The 22,959-nt window shown below is 41.5% G+C and overlaps 1 protein-coding gene across 3 annotated transcripts in view; it reads right to left on the bottom strand.

Annotated features, from left to right (window-relative positions):
• Nucleotides 1–22,959, bottom strand: part of MEIS1 (Meis homeobox 1) — a 135,814-nt gene that overhangs the window by 19,115 nt on the left and 93,740 nt on the right. For all 3 annotated transcript variants that reach the window (XM_054728364.1, XM_054728366.1, XM_008147533.3), the window contains one exon: nt 2,981–3,057. In XM_054728364.1, coding sequence (XP_054584339.1) covers nt 2,981–3,057 — 77 coding nt within the window. The remainder of the gene's footprint in view (nt 1–2,980; nt 3,058–22,959) is intronic.

Genomic DNA, 22,959 nt, shown 5'->3' with positions numbered 1-22,959 from the left:
CAGTGAAATAAATGTAGAATCAGGTCAGCAATGAGATGAAAGAACCATTACAACGCACCCAACCTTTTTCATCTCATTTTTTTCAGTTAAAACCTAACTTATGGCTGTGTTGGCCAGGGTTTCTATGACAAGCTAACAACCAGACATGCGTTTATATTTTTCACTTTCAGATTGTGTGTTTTCATACATCATGTTGCTGCCAATAATTATGACTGATCTGCACCCAACCTGCCCTTCAGCATTTTATTAAATCTCTTCAACGGTGACTCATAGTTTGTACAAAAAGTACATGTGTGTTAACAAGTTTTAAGAAATCCAGGAAGGAAGACAGATTTTTTAAATGTTGTGGCTAAATGAAGTGAAAGGGAATGAAGATTTTTTTCAAAAATTGTTATTTCCCAGAGGAAATAAGTTGAGCTTGATGCTCAATGCAGGAAAAATGTTTACAAGCTCTCAAAAAAGCTTTGTGTAATTTGTATTATGATAGAGTAAAATGAAAACCATTTTACTTCATGGTTATGCTCCTTTTTAGTCTTCAAGTCTGCACAGTGTGAGTACCATCTGGGTTTTCCCAGGTTTTTTTGCATCATATTTCCTACCCAAACCCTAAAGAATAAGAAATCTATTATCAGCTCCTTAACAGAAAGGGTGGGTGGAATTAATAAACCATTAAAAACTCAAATCAAACATGGGAATGTCAATATTCACCCAAACATAAGAGAAGCAATATCTCTTACAACATTGAGTTAGATGAGGGGAATTCTCTACCACAAACCAAGCTGTTAGAGTTGGAACAGGTGCCAAATCCGAAGCAATGAAGTGCAAGCAAAAGTCACTGCTAACTCCACGTAGAAGTAGAGAGACCACATGCGCATTACACAGGGCCACTTGGGAACAGAACTGTGCTCACGTCCTGAGTAACTAAGTCAAAGTGATTTTTAAGTTATGTACCTGTGCGGAATTGAGTAGCAGGATAGGAGTTTAGGGTAAAGTCTGCATATACTTTGAAAAGTTATCATATGTTATGTATCATCATGTTTTTAAGGTCCCCCCTCCCCCTTCTTTCTAATTACAAAACTGAAGCAGTCAGATTGTGATTGTGGCTTGGAGTCGCAGGAATACCTGCCGGCCCCTGCATCTACAGGAATAGCCATAAGTCTGTCCACCTGTAGAAAGCAACTTGTCTTGGAATTTGGTCTCTGGTAACGATGTGTGTTTATGGATGAAGTTTGCTAGCAACACTGAGAAGGAAGAGAGATGGCGTGTGTGATAGATCCCCTGAATGGCAGAGCTTTGCCTTCTCTAATTAGAGCTCGCCCTGCCACTCCTTGGCCCTCGAATGGGAACATTTCCCAGGGAAATATGATATTTATGCAGCCTCCATTGTATTAAAATTGCCTCCCCATCAGCTTAACCTGGAAACTATATATGAATTTAGGTGTGCATGCAAAATTGATGGTCTACCTTATACTAACTTCCAAAACAAGTTGAAAGACTGAGTTCAAATACATACTATCAACAGTCTTGAAAATTTATACACAAGGGGCAGGTAAAAATAAACCAACCAAAAATCCTCCGCGGCAACACAACTCGTAGTAACACATTTCGGTACGGTGTGTCTTCTGTCGGTTCCCTAACCACTTGGCTAAAAGGGCTGCAAAAAATTGATCTCCCAAGGCTGCAGTGAGGTCAGAGAAATTGATAACCCTGACAAGCACAGCTTATGTGAGTCTGTCTGTGTCTTGAAGATAGTGCACTTTGTAAATTAATCCTCCAAAGGCAAATATATTGTAAGGAGCTTGTTATCTCTAAAATACTAAATTGAAGAATACATGGAATTATATTGACAGAAATCACATTCCCTGTAATGGAGTTTAATATATCTGAAATCTCTCCCAAAGGCTCCCAGGCTCTCTAACAGAGAGAAGGGTCTGTTAATAGAGGTGCAATGGACATCAAGAACGAATTTATTCACCAAAATGGATTAGGCCATGTAATCAGAGATTCAGTAATATTAATCTTTGACACTTATTGAACAGAAAGAAACACTTCTGTCTGCAAACTGGCATTCCCAGTTCTCTGCTTTCCCCAACCAGGCTTTGGGCCTTTTCTGGATTTTACTTCAAAGAGGATAAGGTTTCCCCCATCATAAACACTAATCTAAAAATATTAGGACAATTAATTAGATACACTTCGTTTCAGAGGATATTGGGTTTCAATACCCTTCAAATATGACACTAGCTCTGGGTGACTATGGGAGCCTGGCTTTCAGCACACTCACAAAGGGTAATAAATCCTACTCTCTCAAAGCCTCCTGCACACACCACACACTAAGCCAGAATATTGTTGGCTGATTCTTGGTACATAATCTCAGCTTCTCCCCACATCAGGATTTTACACATTTATTTAGAAACAGTTCGGAGGCACATCAGGTTTTGAACAGCTTCAAAGTAGAAACAAGTAATTTCTCCTTTTCCAGAGACAGGAGATAAGAGGGGGAAAAAGGGGAAGGGGGAAGGGGTGCATCCATTGAATGCACCCCTAACAAAATCTAACTAAATTTAGTTATTCAATGAATTGAAAACCTGATCGATATGTGATGGTGGATTTTCTTGTTTCATACAAAATAGGATGGTTCCACTCTTTCTATCCATTCTCCTGAAAAGGGGGCGGGGAGAGGGTGAGGGGAGCCATAGAGAGGGATACGCTCACAGAGCCATCATGAAGGTGACTTAAACACTGACTTAGACGATGCCTAACACGTGATGGTTCATAAAGGAGGGGGGAGCTATGCATTGCTTTCTTTTCCATATTAGCAGAGACTCTCACCCATCACTCCGCAGCTTGTTTTCACTTTTGGATCAGACAAGCCACCAGGGAAAACAGCAGACCTGGGTGTGTCTTCTTAATGCAAAACCTTAGCTGCAGGTCGCCAGAGGGGGAAGCAGATTATGCGCAAACACAAAGCCAAATTACTTACCAATTGTTCACTTGAAGGATGGTGAGTCCCGTGTCTTGTGCCAACTGCTTTTTCTGTTCTTCAGAAGGGTAAGGGTGCTGGAAGAGAACAAAACAGATAGGTGTGTGCGCGTGTACTGTACCGTGGGCAGAGAAGGTCGTGCACATCCCATGCCAGGTGACACAGCGGGGCCCAGGGATTCAATAATACACAGATATGCTCCTTAAACAGGAGACATGTACGCCAAGCAATATTTAGGCTATTTGTCAATAACCTAAGTGTCTAGCGAAGACTAATTAAAGGTAAAAATGCTGAGGTGTGTCACTCTTATTAATGGAATACTACATCATCTAATTAATGGCAGTAAAAGACAGCCAATTACAAAGATTAGTGAAGTGTATAAATAGCTCCTTAGGATACTTGCAGAACCTTGATACTGAGTTTATCCTTTAACAGGTTTATTTGCTGCAAACATGGCAAGTTCAGTATGGTCTTCGCTGCATTTTATAGGATAAAAATAAAGACAAGCCCTTTGGATCATACGCAAGTGTACACTACTTGATGGAATATTTTTATTAGAACCATGGACTCCCAAAGCAGAACCTTTTGGACCAACTGTCTCAGCTGAGGCCTCCAGCAGCTAGGCACTTTGATAGCACGACAGTCTCCCTCCAAATGCCGTATTGCTGGATGCAAATATCAAAATTAAAGTGGGTGCATTTTTAATCCACTGTTCTTCTGAGCTCTTCTGAGAAGCACAAACAAACGCAATTCAACCAAAGTTTGTTTCCCTATCTGAATGTCAACACATGCTGGGATTCTGAACATAGGCCAATATAAGGTCAAAGACCAGCATAGTTTGCATGCTATGAACAAGCCCAGCTATGATCCTCATAAAACAGGATAAAAAAGCATTACAGGATTAGATAAGAAAACAAAATCCGTACCTTCTTGTAAGAATGTTTGGAATTCTACTGAAATGAGTTTGGGCACAAATATTTTTTGTTCAATAATCAACTATATTTGAATCAGAAATATACGTTCCTACAGCCTGGGACAGGAGCTGAGGACACGGTGTGCATCTATGGAGACACTGCCTCGTTTGAAACACTGCATCCTAATAAACTCTCCCGAGATAAAAACTGTTCTGATAGTCAACAGCCTATTCTCTTACGGGTGGGAAAGGGGACCCCTACCTCTCAACTTAACTGTCTGTGCCACAGGAAACTGAATTCTGGTCTATTGAATGTTAATTAACATAGCTTTTCATCTCATTAATAATGTCTGATTAGATGCTAAGAAGGCGCGTTAATGACCACTTTAATGCTCTTATATGCACCTTTGAATATGTTCTCTACCTATACACCTGGGATTCCTTTGCGGAGGGCAGAGATGTAGCAATTTTTCCCATAAGCATTGTCTTTGATTGTCACTTAATCAATAAATACACAATTAGAAAAAGGCTTTGCTTTCATGGAATATAGTTCCTTTCTCTAAAGAGCTCCAAGTATATTAGAGACAAGATGGTAATTAATCCCCATTATATCCCTTTGAGGGACATAAATGGAATCGATTGTCCCTCCTGTCTTACAGGTGAGGAAACTGACCAGGGGAAGGGATGGTCCGCAGCCACACCACTCAGTGATATTTCCTGTTTCCCTTCCAGGGTCTAAGCTTCACCATGAAAGAGGGATGTGATCTCTCCTCCTGGCCTCTGCCCCAAAACCTTCAGACTGCTTACCAGGGCTTGCTAGGCCCGCCACTCCCCAGCCCTGCCCACCTCTCAGCCTTGGTGGCCTTCTCCTCAGCCCCACCTCAACCCTCCTTTCTATCCTTTCAACACTCAAGCTTGTCCCTACCACTCAGGTTCCTGCTCCAATGTCACCTTCGTGTCTCAACTCAAATGCCAAGCCTTACCCACTCTACTCTCCACCTGCCCACCTTCTCGCTCTCACACCAGTCTTTTCCTTCTTCCTTAACAGCACTGCTCTCTCAAACACTTGTTCTGACTGCCTGTTTCCTTGGTGTGTCTCTACCCAGTCATTTAGCAGCTCCAAAACTCATGCCTTTGTTGTTCACCGTTCTCAAATCCCAGACTAGCATAACAGAAAATCAGTAAATAGTTGTGAAATAAAGGGATAGTCAGATGCAACCTCAAAAGGTACAATAAAAATTTTTTCAAAGCCCACAAGAGGAATAAACAATGCAATTTGAGATCCATAACACCACTTTCCTTACTTCACTCCTAAAAGTGAGTCAACCCACTCTTTTCAAATAAAAGTTTATAAGCCTCATAATAGGCTAAGATCATGTGACAATCTCCCTACTCAACATAGTGCCAGTCATCCAGGCAAAAAGCTCCTGATTGGATACTGGGCTAAGAGCAATCCTCTCTCTACGCTAAGGTTTAAAACATACCTCCCACTGCATAAAGGCTTGCCACACAAGGCAAACAAATGAATCTCTTATCCAACGAATAGAATTAAGGTGGGTATATAGTAGCTCCATGTCAACACTAGCTGAAGAATTGTACTTAGGCGCACATGACCTTATCAGATTGTACGTTATGCTGCCACTCACTGAGACTTTGAACAAGGAACAACTTTTCTAATCCTCAATTTTGTCATCTAAGAGCCATCAAAGTTAAAGGTTACCCAGGCTAGCAATTCTTACAGAGTATAAGCCTGATTTTGAAATATGAAAATTTAAGCATGCAGCTATTGGCACTAAGCAGGTCCCTGGATGAAGTCATTTCTCCTTGGCATCGTGTTATAACGTTGATGAGATGCTGTAGGAACTTGACTCTTGTTTACGTCATCAGCCGATAGTAAAATTGGTTTTGGTATGCTTTATTTTGACGAAAGGTTAAGAACCTACTCATGACGTTAAGTGAGAATGTACTGTATTTGCCATATAAAGTGGTAGACCGATGTACACAAGTGGTTTCCAATCTGGAACATTTTCTGTAATTTTCGTATAGTTTTATGGGTCCTATGAAAATCTCTTTCAGTGATTTTCAGTAGAATTAACAAACATGTCAACAGTCTCTCTTTACTATAGCTGGATGGCAGTGCCTTTGTTCTGTATTGTTAGTTGTATCTTAATAGTATGACCAGAACTGGATAAAAATTAATATTTATGCCACTTACCTTTAGTTACTTTGAAAATTGAGAATTGTCACAGTCATTTATTTGTGCTGTGTTTTCAAGAATATTTCTGCACGCCTGTTTCTGAGCAAGTTTTAGATCTAGTCTTACAAAACAAATGGAATTCACATTTTATTTATGCAAGTGGTGTCAGAAAAATTCTCTTTGGATCATTAAAATTACCTGAATCATTACAGCTTCAAAGAGCAATCAGATGGCCCTCCAAGTTTCAGTGCAGATTTAGATTGTTTTTCACATCCTGCAGTTTCTGATTTCATAATTTAAATATCATAAAATGAGAAAGTTCTACCCTTTTTTCCCCTCTGTCACTTTTCATGTGATCTGATTTTAAGTAATTGGAACAAACTGTGTCTAATTTCATGCAGCATAATTGCTAGGCAGCCTCAAGCTATGGAGACCCAGCACTCTGTCTCCATTAAACCATTTTCAGTTGTTCAGGATATATATTTTTTAATAGAAATGAATAAGCCTGGACAAGATTAAATGTCACAATAATCTGGTCATTGTTAACGGGGGAAGGGGGTATCGACAAAAATTCCTACACCCTTGTCTACGGCAGGTCAACTGCATAGGGTTTTTCTTCCTCCCAGTTCTTGTCCTTGGGGGTTCCACAAACCTTCAATTCCCTGGGGAAAAAAATCTATAATTACTAGTATTACATGAAAGCCATGACTTCAGGTACCTAATCTACCGCCAGACAAAAATTCACAAAGAAGTTGGCTTTTTAACTGAAATCCAGTATGTTTAAATATCTTAAACCCTATGCATCTTTACCAGATAAGCTTTTTGTGGACAGTAAGAGCTATTCCTTTGTAGACTTAAAAAAAAAGAAGAAAAAAAAAGACGGCAAAAACCCAACATGCCACAGGCAAGGCTGCTTCTCTACAAACACTCAAAGCCCCGGTGCATTCCGCCCAGGGCCAGTGAGGCCATAAGATGGGCAAAGGTAGACATCACTTTACAAAAGAGATAAAGACAAGTGCCATTTTAGGAAGAAAATGGGAATTTCATTCCAAACCATTGCGACTAAGGGGCTAGGTCACCCCTTGCCATTCCCCTGAACACCTCTGCTATTATTGCACCTGAATGGCAAGGACACTGATTTAAGAGAGATCAGTAGGTTCTTGTGAAGGAAAGACGGATGGCACTTGCCAGATACAGCAATCAACCTAACCACGTGGGGATATCAAAGCAAATTTGACCATTCCGATAGACAGGGACAGGAGCCCTCACCTTTGTTGTGTACATTAGCCTCATGCCATTATCTCTTAAAAGCTTAATTATTTGCAAACAATTGATCAAGATGGGAATTTGAGAAAGGATATGCAAGGGCCACTGGGAGAACTGCAAGGCATTAAGAGAGCAAACGAAATTACCTTTAGATCTTACAATAAGAATTAACGATTGAGCCGGGAGGGCTAGGCTGTGCAGTAGCTGCAAGGGTTCTTTCTCGAGTGTTTCCCATTTGATCTGCATTAACACCTCAGGAATGAGTGAAAGCCATAAAACAGTGATTATGTATGGGTAGAGCTGACCCTCCTTCCCAGCATTAAACCTGCACACATGTATTAGGCTGGCCCCGCCGGGGAGAGAAGAGCTGCTGGGCTCAGAGGGCAGAAGAAGTGGCTTGTGGGCACTGGAACCCCAGCTACAGGAAACAACTCACAGGATGGTCATCTCGATTTCAGTAATCAACACCCTGCCTTCTCCTTCCCAGTGTCAGTCTCTGGCTGAAACAGTGTCTGCCACTCTTCGTGTGTTTCTGGATCTGCATGGCGACTTCTAATAATGACCCAGGACAGCCGTGATGGCTTAGAAACCCCATCAAAGAGGAAAATGATTTCTGGAATGTATGTCCTGTGTAACAGGAATCAAGAATGTCTGAAAGAAAAAACATCTAAATATGCCTTCCTGTCAAAGTTACGTCGGAACTGTCATTGTATCAGCCCCAAAGAATAGGAAGTGACAAAGAAAATTACAACTTTCCAAAGAAAGTTCTCTCTGCACAATTCCAATTTTATTTCTTGCGGTTGGGATCGGGGAGGGGCGATGCTGATGTGAGTTGTCTGGTATTTACAAGTTTATGCTACACTGGAAGAAAACGGATTTATTAGCACAATCAAGCAGACGCTTTGGGAAAAAGGGAAACTCTTCAGTACACACAGATGAAAAATGTCCAGCCTTCTATCTTAACAGTATCCTTGACCAAATGTACCCCTTTCATCAAATGTTCCACCCCTGACGGCAAATGTGGATGCCAAGACAGTGATGAACTTTATCTTATCTACCCCGGTAACCAAGTTTCAATGAGGTTCCCTCCCTCGCTGCCTTGCCCACTCGAAGCGCGCAGTGTAATGGCAGTAGAAAATTTGAAAATAATCCTGTACAGAGCTCGCTGGTGAGATAATGGAAGGCTATGCTGCCCCTTCTCAAGCCTCAGATTAGTAATTTCTTGTGACACGGAACTGCCTCTATACCGACACTGCAAAACAGCCATAACAAAGCAATAGAGGTGGAAGCAATTTTCAAGCAAAACGTTACATGCTATACTTTAAAAGGTATAGGAATAGGTACCCGGGGAGCTGATCTAACAGGAGGAATTATGGCAACTGTCCAATATAACCCTTATCAAGGCAGTTTTCTGTTGCTTGGCTGAATATGTTGGAGGAACAATTTCAGAACTTCTTTTATCCTTTTTCCTCCAGCCCTTTGCCTCCTCCACAGCTAAGTTTAATGCATTAATATAAGTTGACCTTGAGCTAAACTCTGGTATGTGATGGAGAGATACTCCCTTTAAGACAAAAAAAAAAAAAAAAAAATCCACCATATGGCTTTTAACCATTAGCTCTCTGTGTTCTTTTAAAACTTCTACTGAGTTTTTGTCACTGGGGAATATTGCGGATCTAAATGAAAACAACCAGCTAGCTATGTATGTGACCTCGAAGTCCATAAACAGAAACTTGCTAACCAAATATATTTATATTTGTTTAACATTAAAAAAATTTTTTTTTTTGCCTACAAAAACTTCTCCCACTTTAAACAAACTTGCCGCCATGTTCCCCCTACACATTGACTATGAATAGCTTACACTGTGGCAATCACATTGATCTAGGATACTTTTTCCTTTTAAAAAAATCCATAATGCTTCCTTATTGTCTTCCAGCTTTATGAATTAGTTTTACTGTTTCAGTGAATGCTTTTTTGTCTTCTGACTGCACATTATCAAAGAGACACTTTGTGCCTCCCATTTGCATTACAAAAGCAGTGCGCTGTGCAGTCGGAGAACATCGCCTGAATGCACAGTAGAGGGGTCCTGCGTCCTCACACACGCTGGCATCCAAAGAACTGTGGGGTGGCACTGGCTAAGAAGCCAAACGTGTCTGGAGCACCATGAAGGAAGTCACAGGATTCCCACCTGCTTTCTTAAACCTCCACCAACGCTCCCAGATTGCCTCGTTGCTCAGACTCAAATGTGCCCCGTTGAGCATTCAGCACTTGCTTTTTCTGAAGCCCACTCAAACCACTTTCCAGACAATCTCTGATTTCGTGTGTATCCAGCAGTGGTGGAAGACGTTGCTAGTGGAGGTGTGCAGGTAGGGAAGTCAAGGGAGAACCTCTAAACTTGATCTTATTGAATGAAAGTGACATCAGTGTGGAAGGAAACATTGGACAATGGGTAATATTCCATAGCAATCTTTATTTTTTGCACGAATGAGGCTATCTTTAGAATGCACGGCAGTGAAAGCATTGTTTCGCAGTCAATTTAAGAGGCAAATACTACAGTGCCTTGCCTGTCTTGCCTATTTGATCCTTTAATTTCTTGTAAATATCAATTATATACAAAATAAAAACACTAAATAAAAAAAGACAAATGCTTATATTAAAGGATTTCATAGTGCTTTGTATTGGGAACTTCTTTCAAAGTTGCTTGCAATTCTAAAATAACAACAATGTTTTCGATCTATTCTTTATTAGCCATATACTATATGTTACAGGAATATTTTTAAGTCTATGCATTAAAGACATAAACTTTTGACTCTAAATTAGCAATTACTTATATCCTCCTCCTAAAGGTATTAAAATTCATGAAGAGTGCTAAAATTATTTGAACAGTTATGATTATTAATGAACTCCTTGAATATTCATTCTCTTAGTGGAAGACCGTGGCTATAAAAGGAGGCACAAAAAAGACCAATAAGAAAAGCAGATGGGAGGAGTCAGGCATTGGGGGTGGGACTGGAGGAGAAAACTCAAGCTTTTTTGAATCATTTGAAAAAATAGCTCATTTGAACTCAGTAGGACAAACGCATTACATCCATTATCTGACATACTCTTGGTGACTGGACTTGGCTCCATTTCACAGATGAGGAAGCTGAGGTTTGGCTCGGTGAGAAAACACGCACAGGGGCTCGCAGCCCCTTAGTTATGGGGCCAGGTCTGCTCTCCCCTGAGTCTCTTCACGTGGCTACGCTCTCACTGATGTTTCTTTCCCATTTCTCCATTCCCTTTTATGAGTTAAACATTTTCAAACCAAAATATAGGACAATGGAGCATGAACAAAGTTATGGATTGTGGAGAGCAGCGACTGGGTGTTTGTCTGCAATTCTAACAGCCTGGGTCCAGGAGAGAGTTGCGGATCCCACCCACCACCCCGGGGGGGGGGGGGGGGGGCGGGGGCAAACCTCAAAGGGCAGGGATGGAGCTGAGGGGTGGAAGGTGGTTTACCAGGATCTCACCTCAAATTCTCCCGCCAGCATCCATCCAATGGGATTTTATTAATTATAGCTTAGTAATATTAGCAGGAGTGATAGAAGTCATAATGGCAACATGTATTAAGAAGTAAGGAAGATCTACCAGGCATTTTCCCAAATACTTCACATGTGTTAACTCATTTAATCTTCACAGAAACGTTAAGAGGCAGACACAACTATTATACCCATTTTATAGATAAGGAAACTGGGGCACAGAAAGGACAAATAACTTTCTCAAGTTCATACAGCTGGTAAGTCGTGGAGCTGGGATTTGAAACCTGGTGGTCAGATACCAGTTGGAAAAACTCACTTCCAAACTATTTTGTCTCCTAAATGATGGGCAATCCCATTCATTCTTGAGAGTTAATTATGAATATCTGATGGTTACTACTCACTTTATGAAGAAGCTATTACCTCAATGTGTGTGCATGTCTTTTATTTCTACAACTCAGCTCTGTTAATGGAAGCAGTAGTAGATTTTGCTACAAGATACAAAACGCAGTGAGAATTAATACACCCATCACTTTATTAGTGTTCATAGCATTGCTTAAAAACGCAGCAATGATGGAGGTTAAATACAAGAACTCTCTTGAAGGTTCATAGAATCAAATACCTGCTATTCCATCCAACTACACTACAATTTGCCTTCAAATGTCTGCTTTGAAATAAATTGTTGTGGGGTTTTCTTGCCAATTACTTTCATTTCTTATGTGGCTCTTAGTCAAAGATGAGTTAAATTACAACTGGAACCATTTCATTGTAGTAGAATACTAATAAAAGCACACGAATGCTATTCACAATGCAACTGGCCCAGTCCGGTGCCCAATAAACATTTGTGGTCTGAATGAAAGAGTGCTATTGAAGTTAGAGACACCCCAAATGCCTCAGCTAGCATTTATAAGTAGATGACTTCAGATATACATCAGAAAACTAGCAGCACCATTTCAACAACTGTTCAACTTTCTCATTCACGTCTACAAATCCCCAAACAGTACAGACTGCATTTACTTTATTTAACTGTCATGTATAGAATGCCTTCCCTGTGCCAGGCAGTGCTCTCAGTGCTGATTCGCTCATTTAATCCTTACGTCAGTCCTTTGAGGTGAGTGTATTTACCTTTAAGTTACAGATGAGGAAACTGAGGCACAGGGTCTAAGTTACTTGCAAGTAGGATGGAGCTGGGAGTTGACCCTAAGAAGCTCCGCAGCCCCTGATGCTCTTAATTACCGTTATTATTTGTCTTTCTCAGCAAGTATAAGTCCCCCCAAAGTTTCTCCATAATCAGCTCTATGTTGTTATTGGGTTTATTTGTTGCAAAAGTTCCCTTCACTTTCTAGCTGCAATGTAATAAAATTCAGGTTCTCCATCTTACGGGACCCAGCACAGGACTGAAGAAACGATAAAGGAGACTGTTTTAACATACAAGCTCTTCCCCAAAGAATTTCACTTTAACAAATAAAACAAAACAGCAGCATACCATACTGGACCACTTTTCTGAAAAGAAAGTTCATGACTGATTTATACAATAAACTCCAATAAAATAAGGATCTTTTCCAAAGTGCTTACAGCTCATGCCTACTATTTCAGAGAGCATGCCAGCAAAAAGGAGACCTAGCCCCAACCCGGAGAACACTTTTCCACTTTAAAAATCAAAGTGAAAAGGTTTTGAGGCCGTTAAGAGAAAAGACAAGGAAGATGAAATACAACAATACCATTCTGGAATGAGTCTGTTGACAGTCATCATTACTGCCTTTGCTAGTACACATGCCCTGTCCAGCATTAAATATTCAGGGGAAAAATCCCTGTATAAAAAATCAAGTATCTGTAAGTTAGAAGCAAAAACAGTACACTCGATGAGAAGGTTTTCTTTTGAGACAGAAAGCCAGAAATAGGGAGAGAGAGAGAGGGAGAGGGAGAGGGAGGGAGAGAGAGAGAGAGAGAGAGAGAGAGAGAGAGAGAGAGAGAGAGAGAGAGAGAGAGAGAGAGAATGAATTCCTGCTGCTCCTGATATGACTAAAGACCCCTGGAACTGGTACTCATTCTCTAGTGCTAATTTTCCCACTTAAATTACAGCGATGGTGTAGCCTCATCTCATTAGAGATCATTGTCCCCAGTAGACAGTTGTGTTTATGGGGGACTCTGGCTGTTCCACACCTGCTGATCAGGTTGCTATGTGATCAAGGCTGCATACAAACAGCAGACTCGAGCTTGCTGGACTGCAACTGATGAGCCCGGGCTAATTCAGGGGTGATTATGTAGTTTACTGGACCACTAAACCTCTTTAAGCTTGTAATTACTGCCTATTTGAGTAAAGAACATTCAAAAGCAATTCACTGCATCATGCCTGCCACAGCTGGAAGCAGGCTGCCAGCAGTCTGTGGGGACATTAAAATCTACAGGGACGTGGATGGAAGCCCAGCGAGCAGACACTGTCAGCAGCACCCGCAGCCAAGCGTGTGCACAGCCCGCTCACCTCTCCTGACCAAGCTTACCATTAAAGGTGCAATGAACACTATAGAACGGCCATAAAGATGACAAATAATGGACGGTAATGGTACAAACTACATTTTAATGATTTCCCCCCTTTGTAAAACTAAAACTTAAAAAAGTCGTTTCACAATGCCAGAAAGAGAGAGAGAGCGAGAGAATGCATGTGCTTTCAATAATATACACGTCTGAGATTTACTATGTACTTGCTAACAGTTCCATGCAAAAAACAACTTGGAGACAATAGGCCCACCTTTTCTGTATTCTCAAAAAGACTGGGATGTAGATTCGTTCGAGATCTCTTCCACCCACTTGGCTGCTGTGTTTATAACCTTAGCTGGGAAAATATTGTGTAGCTAGTTGATTGACATTCTCTAAAATCACGTGTGTAGATTTTTTTGCTGTTAATGAATTAAAATGCTGCTCAGACACCTGAGTGAAATGTACTTGCAAGAGTCAGAGAAGATTTCGGAACAAAATATACCAGTATTTATCGATGTTCTCATTTTCTTTTGCTGTCACCTTAACAACTGCAGTTCTTTTGTATAACAAAAGTGTAAAACACGCTTTGCATTGCTGCGGGTATAATTATTACTTGTCTCTAAGTAACAAAAAAAAAAGGCTGGAACTTAATGAAGGGGGATTAAGTTAATTTCTTTTTTAGCTAACAGTTTCCTGTCTCTTCAAATGCAGACCTTGGTGAATATAATGTTCAGGGAAGGGAAATTAAGCTTTTTCACTTCCCTAAACTCTCTACTTTGGAATATTGATATTAAAATATTAAGATGATGTTTATTCTTTAAAAGTATGTAAATTTGGCATTAAATAAAGCCACAGAAATCCTCTCTGACTACTCCATCCAAAGTCCACAGATCCAGGGGGTTTATGTGTTATCTAGACATCATTCCTATTAATATTCATTAGGTGGGTCTGCTTGCATTTTTATAAGCTGTGAGAGAGGCAAAAGAAACAATCAGAATTCTTTAACACACGGGCATTATCAATTCAACATATGCCAAATAGCAGAGCACCCAGATTTGAAGTTAAGATTCAAATGCAATTTACCTTTACTAAGCTAATTTTCAGGAAAACTCTTTTCCCTTTCCCCACTGTAGTCTAAGCTATTTAATTATCTCTATTCTCTGTAACATACACTTCAATTTTTAAGAGATTATTCAGCACTATATTTTATCTTGGTTAACAACAAAACCTTTATCTTGCAATCAAACTGGAGAGAATTTCCCCTTGAGAAAAAAAAAAAAAAAAGAACCTAAAAACTTTAAATGGTTTTAGTAATAAGATTACCTTTATCTTTATGAACCTTCTTAAGCAAACCATTTTTAAGTCCCCAAAGTATTTATTGACGTGAATTCGCTGTCTGTCTCCAGGGTGGATTATGGGAGAGGGAAGAGTCTTAGTCAAATTTGGGCACATCCCCAGTGTTTGTTTCCCAAATTACGCTTTCTCAGTTGTCCAATGTAACTGGACAGGGACATGCTAGCACCACTGTGGCCTTATTTCTGTGGGGTTCTCCCTGATCTCACAGATGTTCCTGTAACACCTGGACAAGTGGGAGGAAGAGCGAACCTGCCACCGGCAAGATTTCAAGATAAAACTGGCAGAAATAAAGGGACTCAATCGAAGTGAACTTGAAGGCCAGTGTGTTTTTTGTTTGTTTGTTTGTTTGTTAACTTGGATGATCCCTTATTTCCTTCCTATTTGTATTTTACATTTTCAAAGAACTTCTATTACATTTTACCAAATGTGAGCCTCACAATTACTTGGTGAGGTTGGAAGGGCAGGTAATTTTGTCTCCATCCGACAGGAGGAAAAACAAAACTCAGAGTGGACACATGGCAGGCTCTGTGGCCACCAAGTTGTGGCTCTTAGGCCTGGAGTCCAGGCCTCCTACTTCTCCATCTCGTCCCCTTCCCACGCTACTGGAGCTCAAAGTCTATCTTGTTACTGATCAAATGGAAAGCTGCAGGCACATCTGTCAGAAGCCTAACTGTGAGTTGGAGAACCCGGCCTCTGTTTCAATGTGTAAACGTGCATTGCTTACACCCAGGGCAAAGCAAAGAACGCCAGCTAGAGCCAAAGCAGAGCACCTTTCCAATCCGTGGTCATCATTTCCAGGAAACTTAAGTGATTCCATTGGTAATGCTCAAGTCTTCCACAGGGCATTTGCCCCTTCTAACAGGGCTTGTGGAAAAGAAATATCCTTGCCCATGACTGGGTAGTTTGTTCCTCTTTGAAACAGATTTAGTTTTGTTTTCTGCCATGTGTCTTTCTGTGCCATGTCGTGTGTGACATAAGGTTGCGAATTGCATATACAAGGGGCCTGATTTCCCCTCCCTAAGACACTTCCTAGGAGGACGTGGGTCTACGGGGAAAGACACCATCTGCATAGGCCAGGAGCATGGTCAGAAGTCCATTTCTGTTTCAGGGCTGTGGTTACACATTGACAAATGACAACTCAAAGGAAAACAGTTTGGGAGTTACTGCTTTCAAAAGGTGCAGTTAGGTGTACCGATTCACTCAGTTCCTTTAGCCCAGGGACCACACTAACGGTGTGACTTCATGGAAGCATCTCAGGCCTCTTGAGTTTCGGCTTCCTCATCAGGAAAATGAGGATGTCAACTCGAATGGCAGTCAAATGAGACCACATCATCAATTTGCTTAGCATAGTACCTGGCATGTATCCAGTGCTTAGCAAAGAGTCGCTGAATCTGAGATGACGCTCAATGTTGGGTTAACCTATGTAAAAATTTATATATATATAAAATCTCAATTTGTAGGGAAGAATCATATCAGACTAAGTATTTCTTGTATTTTTTTCTAGTGCTAAATTAGACTTTCCCCCCTAAGTTTTAAAGTTTTCTCTTTATTTGGACATACCTTCAGAATACCTAAAGGCAGGGCCAGCTTCAAAGGCAGTTACATGGGGCACACTGGGCCCCCACAAAAAAGGCCCCAGGCCTGGTTTAACATGCTATTGTTACCATCTTGAAATACTTTTTTTTAAAGATCCCTCACATTTTCTTTTTTCTTTTTAAAATATGTTTTATTGATTTTAGAGAGAGGGAGGAAGAGGGATAGAGAGATAGAAACATCAATGAGAAACATGGATTGGCTGCCTCCTGCACGCCCCCTACTGGGAATTAAGCCTGCAACCCAGGCATGTGCCCTAACTGGGAATCAAACCTGCCACCTCTCAGTCCATGGGTAGAGGCTCAACCACTAAGCCACACCAGCTGGGCAAGAAGCCGCACATTTTCAATTTGTACAGTTTATCACAGAGCGGGTGCCGCTAAAAGGAAAGGAGAGTGTTTTCCCTATCAGATGTTTCACACGCAGCTATGGCCCCTCTTGAATTTATTTGAGCTTTACAGAAGTAAATAAATAATTACTATGTTCTTACGAAAAGAGTGTAAAAAAGAAAACACTAAAAAAGCCAGATATAGGAGACAAGACTGACAGTCGCGATGTGTTCAGGCCTCAGGCAGATGAGTAAGGACACTTCAATGACCCTCCAGTGGCCTTCAAGGGTTCACACACTCCTGAAAGTGCCTAAATCACCCTAGGGGACCGACAGAGGCACTGAGAAAATATTTCAAATTATAAAGTCTCCGGGGAGGAAAAATCAATAATCCGGAACCTTCAAGGTGTGAGGCCCATTCTGGCTCACTGGACGAGGGGATGTTGAGAGCCTTTGTCTTTTGGTGGCTGGGAGTCAGAAGTGGCAATTCGCCCACCTTCCTTGGCAGGGAATGAGTGGCACATTTGGCAGAAAAGTGTGCTCTCGAGAGAAGGGACCGGAGAATCTTTTGGCCTGGGCTCCAGCTCGCATAGATGAAGAGTGAGAACTCGCCCTTGCATGCCAACCAAATGCCACTGTAATTAAAAACAAACCTTTGGAAATAAAGTATTTGGAAATTATTTCAATTCCAGCACACTCGCAAGAAGAGCTCATCAATAGCTACAATTAATTCATTTGGTCGCAAGATTTTTTTTGTAAGCCTTCTTAGCCAGAATTTTACTTTTTGTTTAAGGAGGTCCAGATAAACATAGAAAGCAGCAAACTAAAAAGGAAAATATATATGTAATGGGGTATAAAGTTCCAGAAACTCCAACACATTTGTATCAGCACCTCACATCAAACCTTCTAAGATGGCAGCGCTGAATTTAAAAAATGCAAAATTGCATCATTTTGTTGATGCCAAATGATGGACTCGACTATTAAATGCATCTATTTTGTTTAATGGCTTCATTTATTTTAATAACAAAGGGAAACTAGATTTTACAGATGAAAGCTTTTTTTCTTTTTTTCATGGCTTCAGTGCAACTGGGATTTAAAAAAATCTGTGATGTTAACCAATATGTGATAATGGCTGCTCTCTGGAGCCCTATCTGATAACATTCTATGTGCACTGGAAACCTACGCTGAGTAAACCCACCAGAGTACCCCCATTTTAAGAAGGCATGATTGGGGTGAGTGTCAGAGGTCTCCTGATTGTTCCATGATTCTTTTCTCTGAATGGATGCATGTTCAGTAAAGTGTTGGCTGTGGAATTATTGGAGCAAAGGGATTAACTCACTAAAGATTTATTATAAATGAGGCAGGGAAGTGCTGCTCATATGATTTCAGGAATAAGAAAATAATTGCATAGACCTCTTTTTCCACTGTTCAGAACTCTGCCTACAGAGTTTAATATTTTGTTGAGAATCAAAAATAAATAAATCATTAACAAGTAACTTCACTTTAATCCTTAAGCCCAAGGACCCACATTTCTCTATTATACTACACTAGAGGCCCGATGCACAAAATTCATGCAAGAATAGGCCTTCCTTCCCCCAGCGGCCGGCACCGGCTTCCCTCTGGCACCCTTGACCAGGGCATCTCTTGCAGCCTCGGCTTTGTCTGGAAGGTCGTCCAGAAGGATGTGGGGTCTAATTAGCATATTATGCTTTTATTATTATAGATATCTATGGTGACTCAGGAAACCAGAAACTCATCAATTTCCATAGGAACAAAAGACACCTCCTAAAGACCTCCCTGTCAGCCACTAAAACACCCCCATTTATTCAGAATGTATAGCTAGTTTCAGGAAGGAAGGAAAGAAGGAAGGAAGGAAGGAAGGAAGGAAGGAAGGAAGGAAGGAAGGGAGGAAGGAAGGAAGGAAGGAAGGAAGGGAGGGAAAAAGGAAGGAAGGAAGGAAGGAAGGAAGGAAGGAAGGGAGGAAGAGGGGGAGAGGGAGAAAGAGAGGGAGAGAGAGAGAGAGACATTTGGCCCACTAAAAATTGTAGTGAGAAGACACAAACTAAAAGTCTTAAGTGCTTTGTTTTGTTTTAAATGAGAGCCATACCTCGAAACTCTAGAACACAACAGATGCACCGTGCCAGCCACACACAGGATGTGGAGTGATTTCACAGGCACTGCCTTGGCCCACGATGGCAGCTTGTGATTAATGACTGCGTCATCCTTGGCCCTGCCGCAGCCAGGCCTGGGGTCTGGTCCTGACACACAGCCTCCGTCCGCAGCCAATCAGCAGATGTAAGCACATAGGCCCTGTCAGGTTGACATATCATTCCTTCGACAGTGTCAGTGAGTATTAATGTTCAATTATCTGTCCTAGAAATGACCCGCGCCTTTATGCATTGTGTGATTGCGCACAGGGCACTCTGGTACTCCCAAAGACAAGGACAGAGATGGCCCCAATCAACCAGCGACCAGGCTGGCTTTCCAACACTGTCGTGCCATTGCCTGGCAGTACTAAACAGGAGGCTTATTTTTAGTTCTTTTCCTAAAACATATTTGAAAGACCAATGAGCCATCTATTTATCATCAATCTATCTATCTATCATCTATCTATCTATCTATCTATCTATCTATCTATCTATCTATCATCTATCTATCTTCCTTTCAGCATGTGTCTATGTCAATAGTCCTTAATAGTTAGATAGGGAGACTTCAAATGAGTCCTCTGTGGCTTGCCCATCACACTGAGTCAACCATTCTTTATGTATGACAATGAGCTGTTCATTATGTGTGGGGTGCCTTTTTATTTAGCGAAGCCAGATGTATATCATTCACCATCAAACCCAAATGACAAGAGTAGACTCTTCTGGAGCAGTGTCAAGATCAATTCAACTTCAGCTGGAGGATCTAAAGAAATCTGTTCAGCCAGCCAGCCCTCCTTCCCATCGTTAAAAACGAGGCCTCTGGCAGAGGATGATTTAAGAAGCATACCTACCTGAGATCGTTTTGCTTGTTAACCTTTACAGTTGCTCAAATGTTTAAAAATATTGTGCTGATTGGTTGAGGTTAAATTAAAAATCCCCCCTTTCTCTCATATATCATGGTAAAAAAATTTTTTTTATCTTAGTAGACAGCTGCATTTGCATGGTTTTCGTTGAACTCACATTCAAAGGTTATCAATAACAAGTTTGCAAACTTCTCCTCCAACCAGCACTGAAAGATAATGTACAGTAATTGCATGATAACTTCCTCCATAACTGAGATAAAAACTTGAATGCAATCTCGAGTTCACCAACCTACATGATAGTACAAACTTCAGAGGCTCAGATGGGGCTCCAGGAATTTTACCCATGATGCTAGTTTTTCAGGAATAGAAAATGCAATTATTTCTCTTGTGGAAAACCATTAAAAATTCATTATTTTGTCATAATTTTAACATGTGAAAAGGAGGTTGATTATGAAATGTACCTATTAAAAGTCTAGCCTGTCCTTGGTCACCGTGCAATGCCTAAAGCTATTTCTACATGTATTTTCAACTGTACTGTGAAAGTCCTTTTACCTTTTTTTTCTTTTTCTTTTCTTTTTGGGGTGTGTGTGTGTGTGTGGTTGCGTGCACACGTGCTATGCTCTGCCTACTGAGTTCCCAACAACGATTTTTTCCAAATGACTTCCATTATCCTCCAGCTCCCAATCCTACTTCTTGGACACTCAGCGGTTGCCTTTACCTCCTGGTCTGCTAAAATATCTGAGAGAATAGCATCTAAGACTCCCCACTTCTCTATTTCTAAATATCTCTACCTTCATCTTCTCCTGGTTCATACTTACTGCTAAACTCTTACTCTGAGAGGCGATCCCATCATCACTCTTCCTACTCAACCCCTCCACTGCCAACTTGTCCTTGATCCTTGCTCTATTAATGTGTCCCCTTCTGTGTTTATCGTCAGGTGGTCCATTCTCTGTTGCCTAAGTATCCAATTAGTCTGTGTATTAACAACTTACATGGAACAAGCAAAACCATGAAAGATGGCTGAATTCAATTCTATGTGTAAGCATGTTCAAATCTCCCTTCTCCTAAATACCAACACAGGAAAGAAAAGCCTTCCCTTCTTGTTACCACTTCCTCAAGCTCCTGCCCGAATTATCTCCTTTAATATATTTCCTCAAGCAACTGCAAAAGGGTGTAGCCTTGCTGTCTCATTGCAGCATCGCCCGAATGCCTCAGAATACAACTTCCTTCTCGTTCAAAGGCCTCAAACAGTTCCTTTAAAGGTCAGAGATGATTTTCCCATCGCCATGGCAGGCCCTCTCTTAGTCCCTCTCCTTCATAAAACTCTCAGTAGATATCATCAAGCATCTATGACAGGACTCTGAAGATCTAGAGATGAGAGATTGAATCCTGACCTCATAGGGAGGCAGCTCCTAACTAGAGTAACCATGATAAGTGCTCTGTATCAGATGACCCCCAGGTGCCATGGGTGGAGCAGCAGGGCCATTTCCTCTCTCCTGGGGAGGACCAGGAATGGCTTTCCCAAGCAGTGACAGTTGAGATAAGATGTGAAGGATACAGAACAAAGTGTGAAGTGGAGAAGGGGGTCATGGAGGTGATGCATTCCAGATAAGGGAACAGCATGTGCAGCTGCAAAGAGTACAGGGCCATTCAGCACCTAAGGGGAACTTAAGCCTTCAGGCTTGACTGCAACCCGGTATGGGGAGTATGTACGGAAAAGGCCACAGAAGAGCCTGGGCTCTCAGTGGGCCAGTGTCAAACCTCAAAGCATCCTTGAATGGCATGCCAAGGATGATGTCCTGAGGGCAGTAGGGAGATATTGCAGGATTTTAAGTAGGGGGGAGACTTGGCCAAGTTTTGTTTTAGAAAAGTCACTCTAGTGGCGAAATGAGTGTCCATAAGGGATCAATATTAGAGGCAGGGAGGGTAGTTAGGGCGACAAGCAAGCAGGAGACGAGGCAGTGGGAGTGGGGCTGGAATGGCATAAGAGAATGGAGACCTGTTTAGAAGGGAGAACCAATGGGGCTCAGGGAGTGAGCAACTACCTGTGAAAGGGGAAGGAGAGGGGGGACTTCCAGGAATGGCTCCTAGGTTCCTGGTCAGAGTTTCTAGGTCCAGCGGGATGCCATTAACTGAGATGAAGATGACAGGAAGGGGAACCAGTTCCAGGACCATGATGGATTATGTTTGGAGATGGCCTTTTTCACTTTCTTATCTTCCTTCTTTGTCTTAGGATATTAAATAGTTGGGGCTGGTAGGGACCCCAGAGATCAATTCAGCCCACCTCCACATTTGACAGAACTCCTGCCTGCTACTCTGTCTCATTCTCTAGTTATTTCCTCCCAAGACAGCCTTTAAAAATAGGGGGGAAATAAGCATTGCCCCAATTCTATCTTTGACCTCCTCCTTTTCTCTTTCAGGACTCTCTGGGTCCACGACTCCATATACATACATCCCTAGCTTCAGTGGAGGTAACACCAAAGCCTCGTGCTTTCGCCCTAGTAATACAGTTTCTAACTATTGGCCATATAACTCACGTTTATGTCCTGCCAGCTCCAGAACCACAGCATATCCCAAACTGAGCTCTTCACCTTTCCCCAAACCAGTTCCTCCTTCTGACTTCCCGTCTCTGTGAAAGAGACTGCAGATACCACTGCTCCCTCACTGCCTGACATGAAACAGGGAGGTGACCTCGGATGCTCTTCTTTGCCAAATGTCCACTCCTGAGTGGTTATGGAAATGGCATCCGAATCAGACGGACTTGAGTTCAAATCCAGCCCCTGCCTCTTACTGTGTTCCCTCAGGCAAGTCGTTTAATCTCTGTGTGAAACTTGGCTTTCTCATCAGCAAAATAGATGAGACCCCTTAGAGCAGTGGTTCTCAACCTTTCTAATGCCGCGACCCTTTAATACAGTTCCTCATGTTGTGGTGACCCCCAACCATAAAATTATTTTCGTTGCTACTTCATAACTGTAATTTTGCTACTGTTATGAATCGTAATGTAAATATCTGTGTTTTCCGATGGTCTTAGGCTCTACAGCAGCAACCCACAGGTTGAGAACCGCTAGCAGGGTCGTCTAAGACCATCGGAAAACACAGGTATTTACATTACGATTCATAACAGTAGCAAAATTACAGTTATGAAGTAGCAACGAAAATAATTTTATGGTTGGGGGTCACCACAACATGAGGAACTGTATTAAAGGGTCGCAGCATTAGAAAGGTTGAGAACCACTGCCTTAGAGGGTCATGGTGGGAATTCAATGAGATAAAGCAAGCAAGTGCTTAGCAGAGGCCTACCAAAGTGGGGCCGGCGTGGGAGCAGTCTG

This window comes from Eptesicus fuscus, chromosome 16, assembly GCF_027574615.1.
Source record: "Eptesicus fuscus isolate TK198812 chromosome 16, DD_ASM_mEF_20220401, whole genome shotgun sequence".
In the NCBI taxonomy this organism is placed as follows: Eukaryota; Metazoa; Chordata; class Mammalia; order Chiroptera; family Vespertilionidae; genus Eptesicus; species Eptesicus fuscus.
This window is presented reverse-complemented; position numbering and strand designations above follow the sequence as displayed.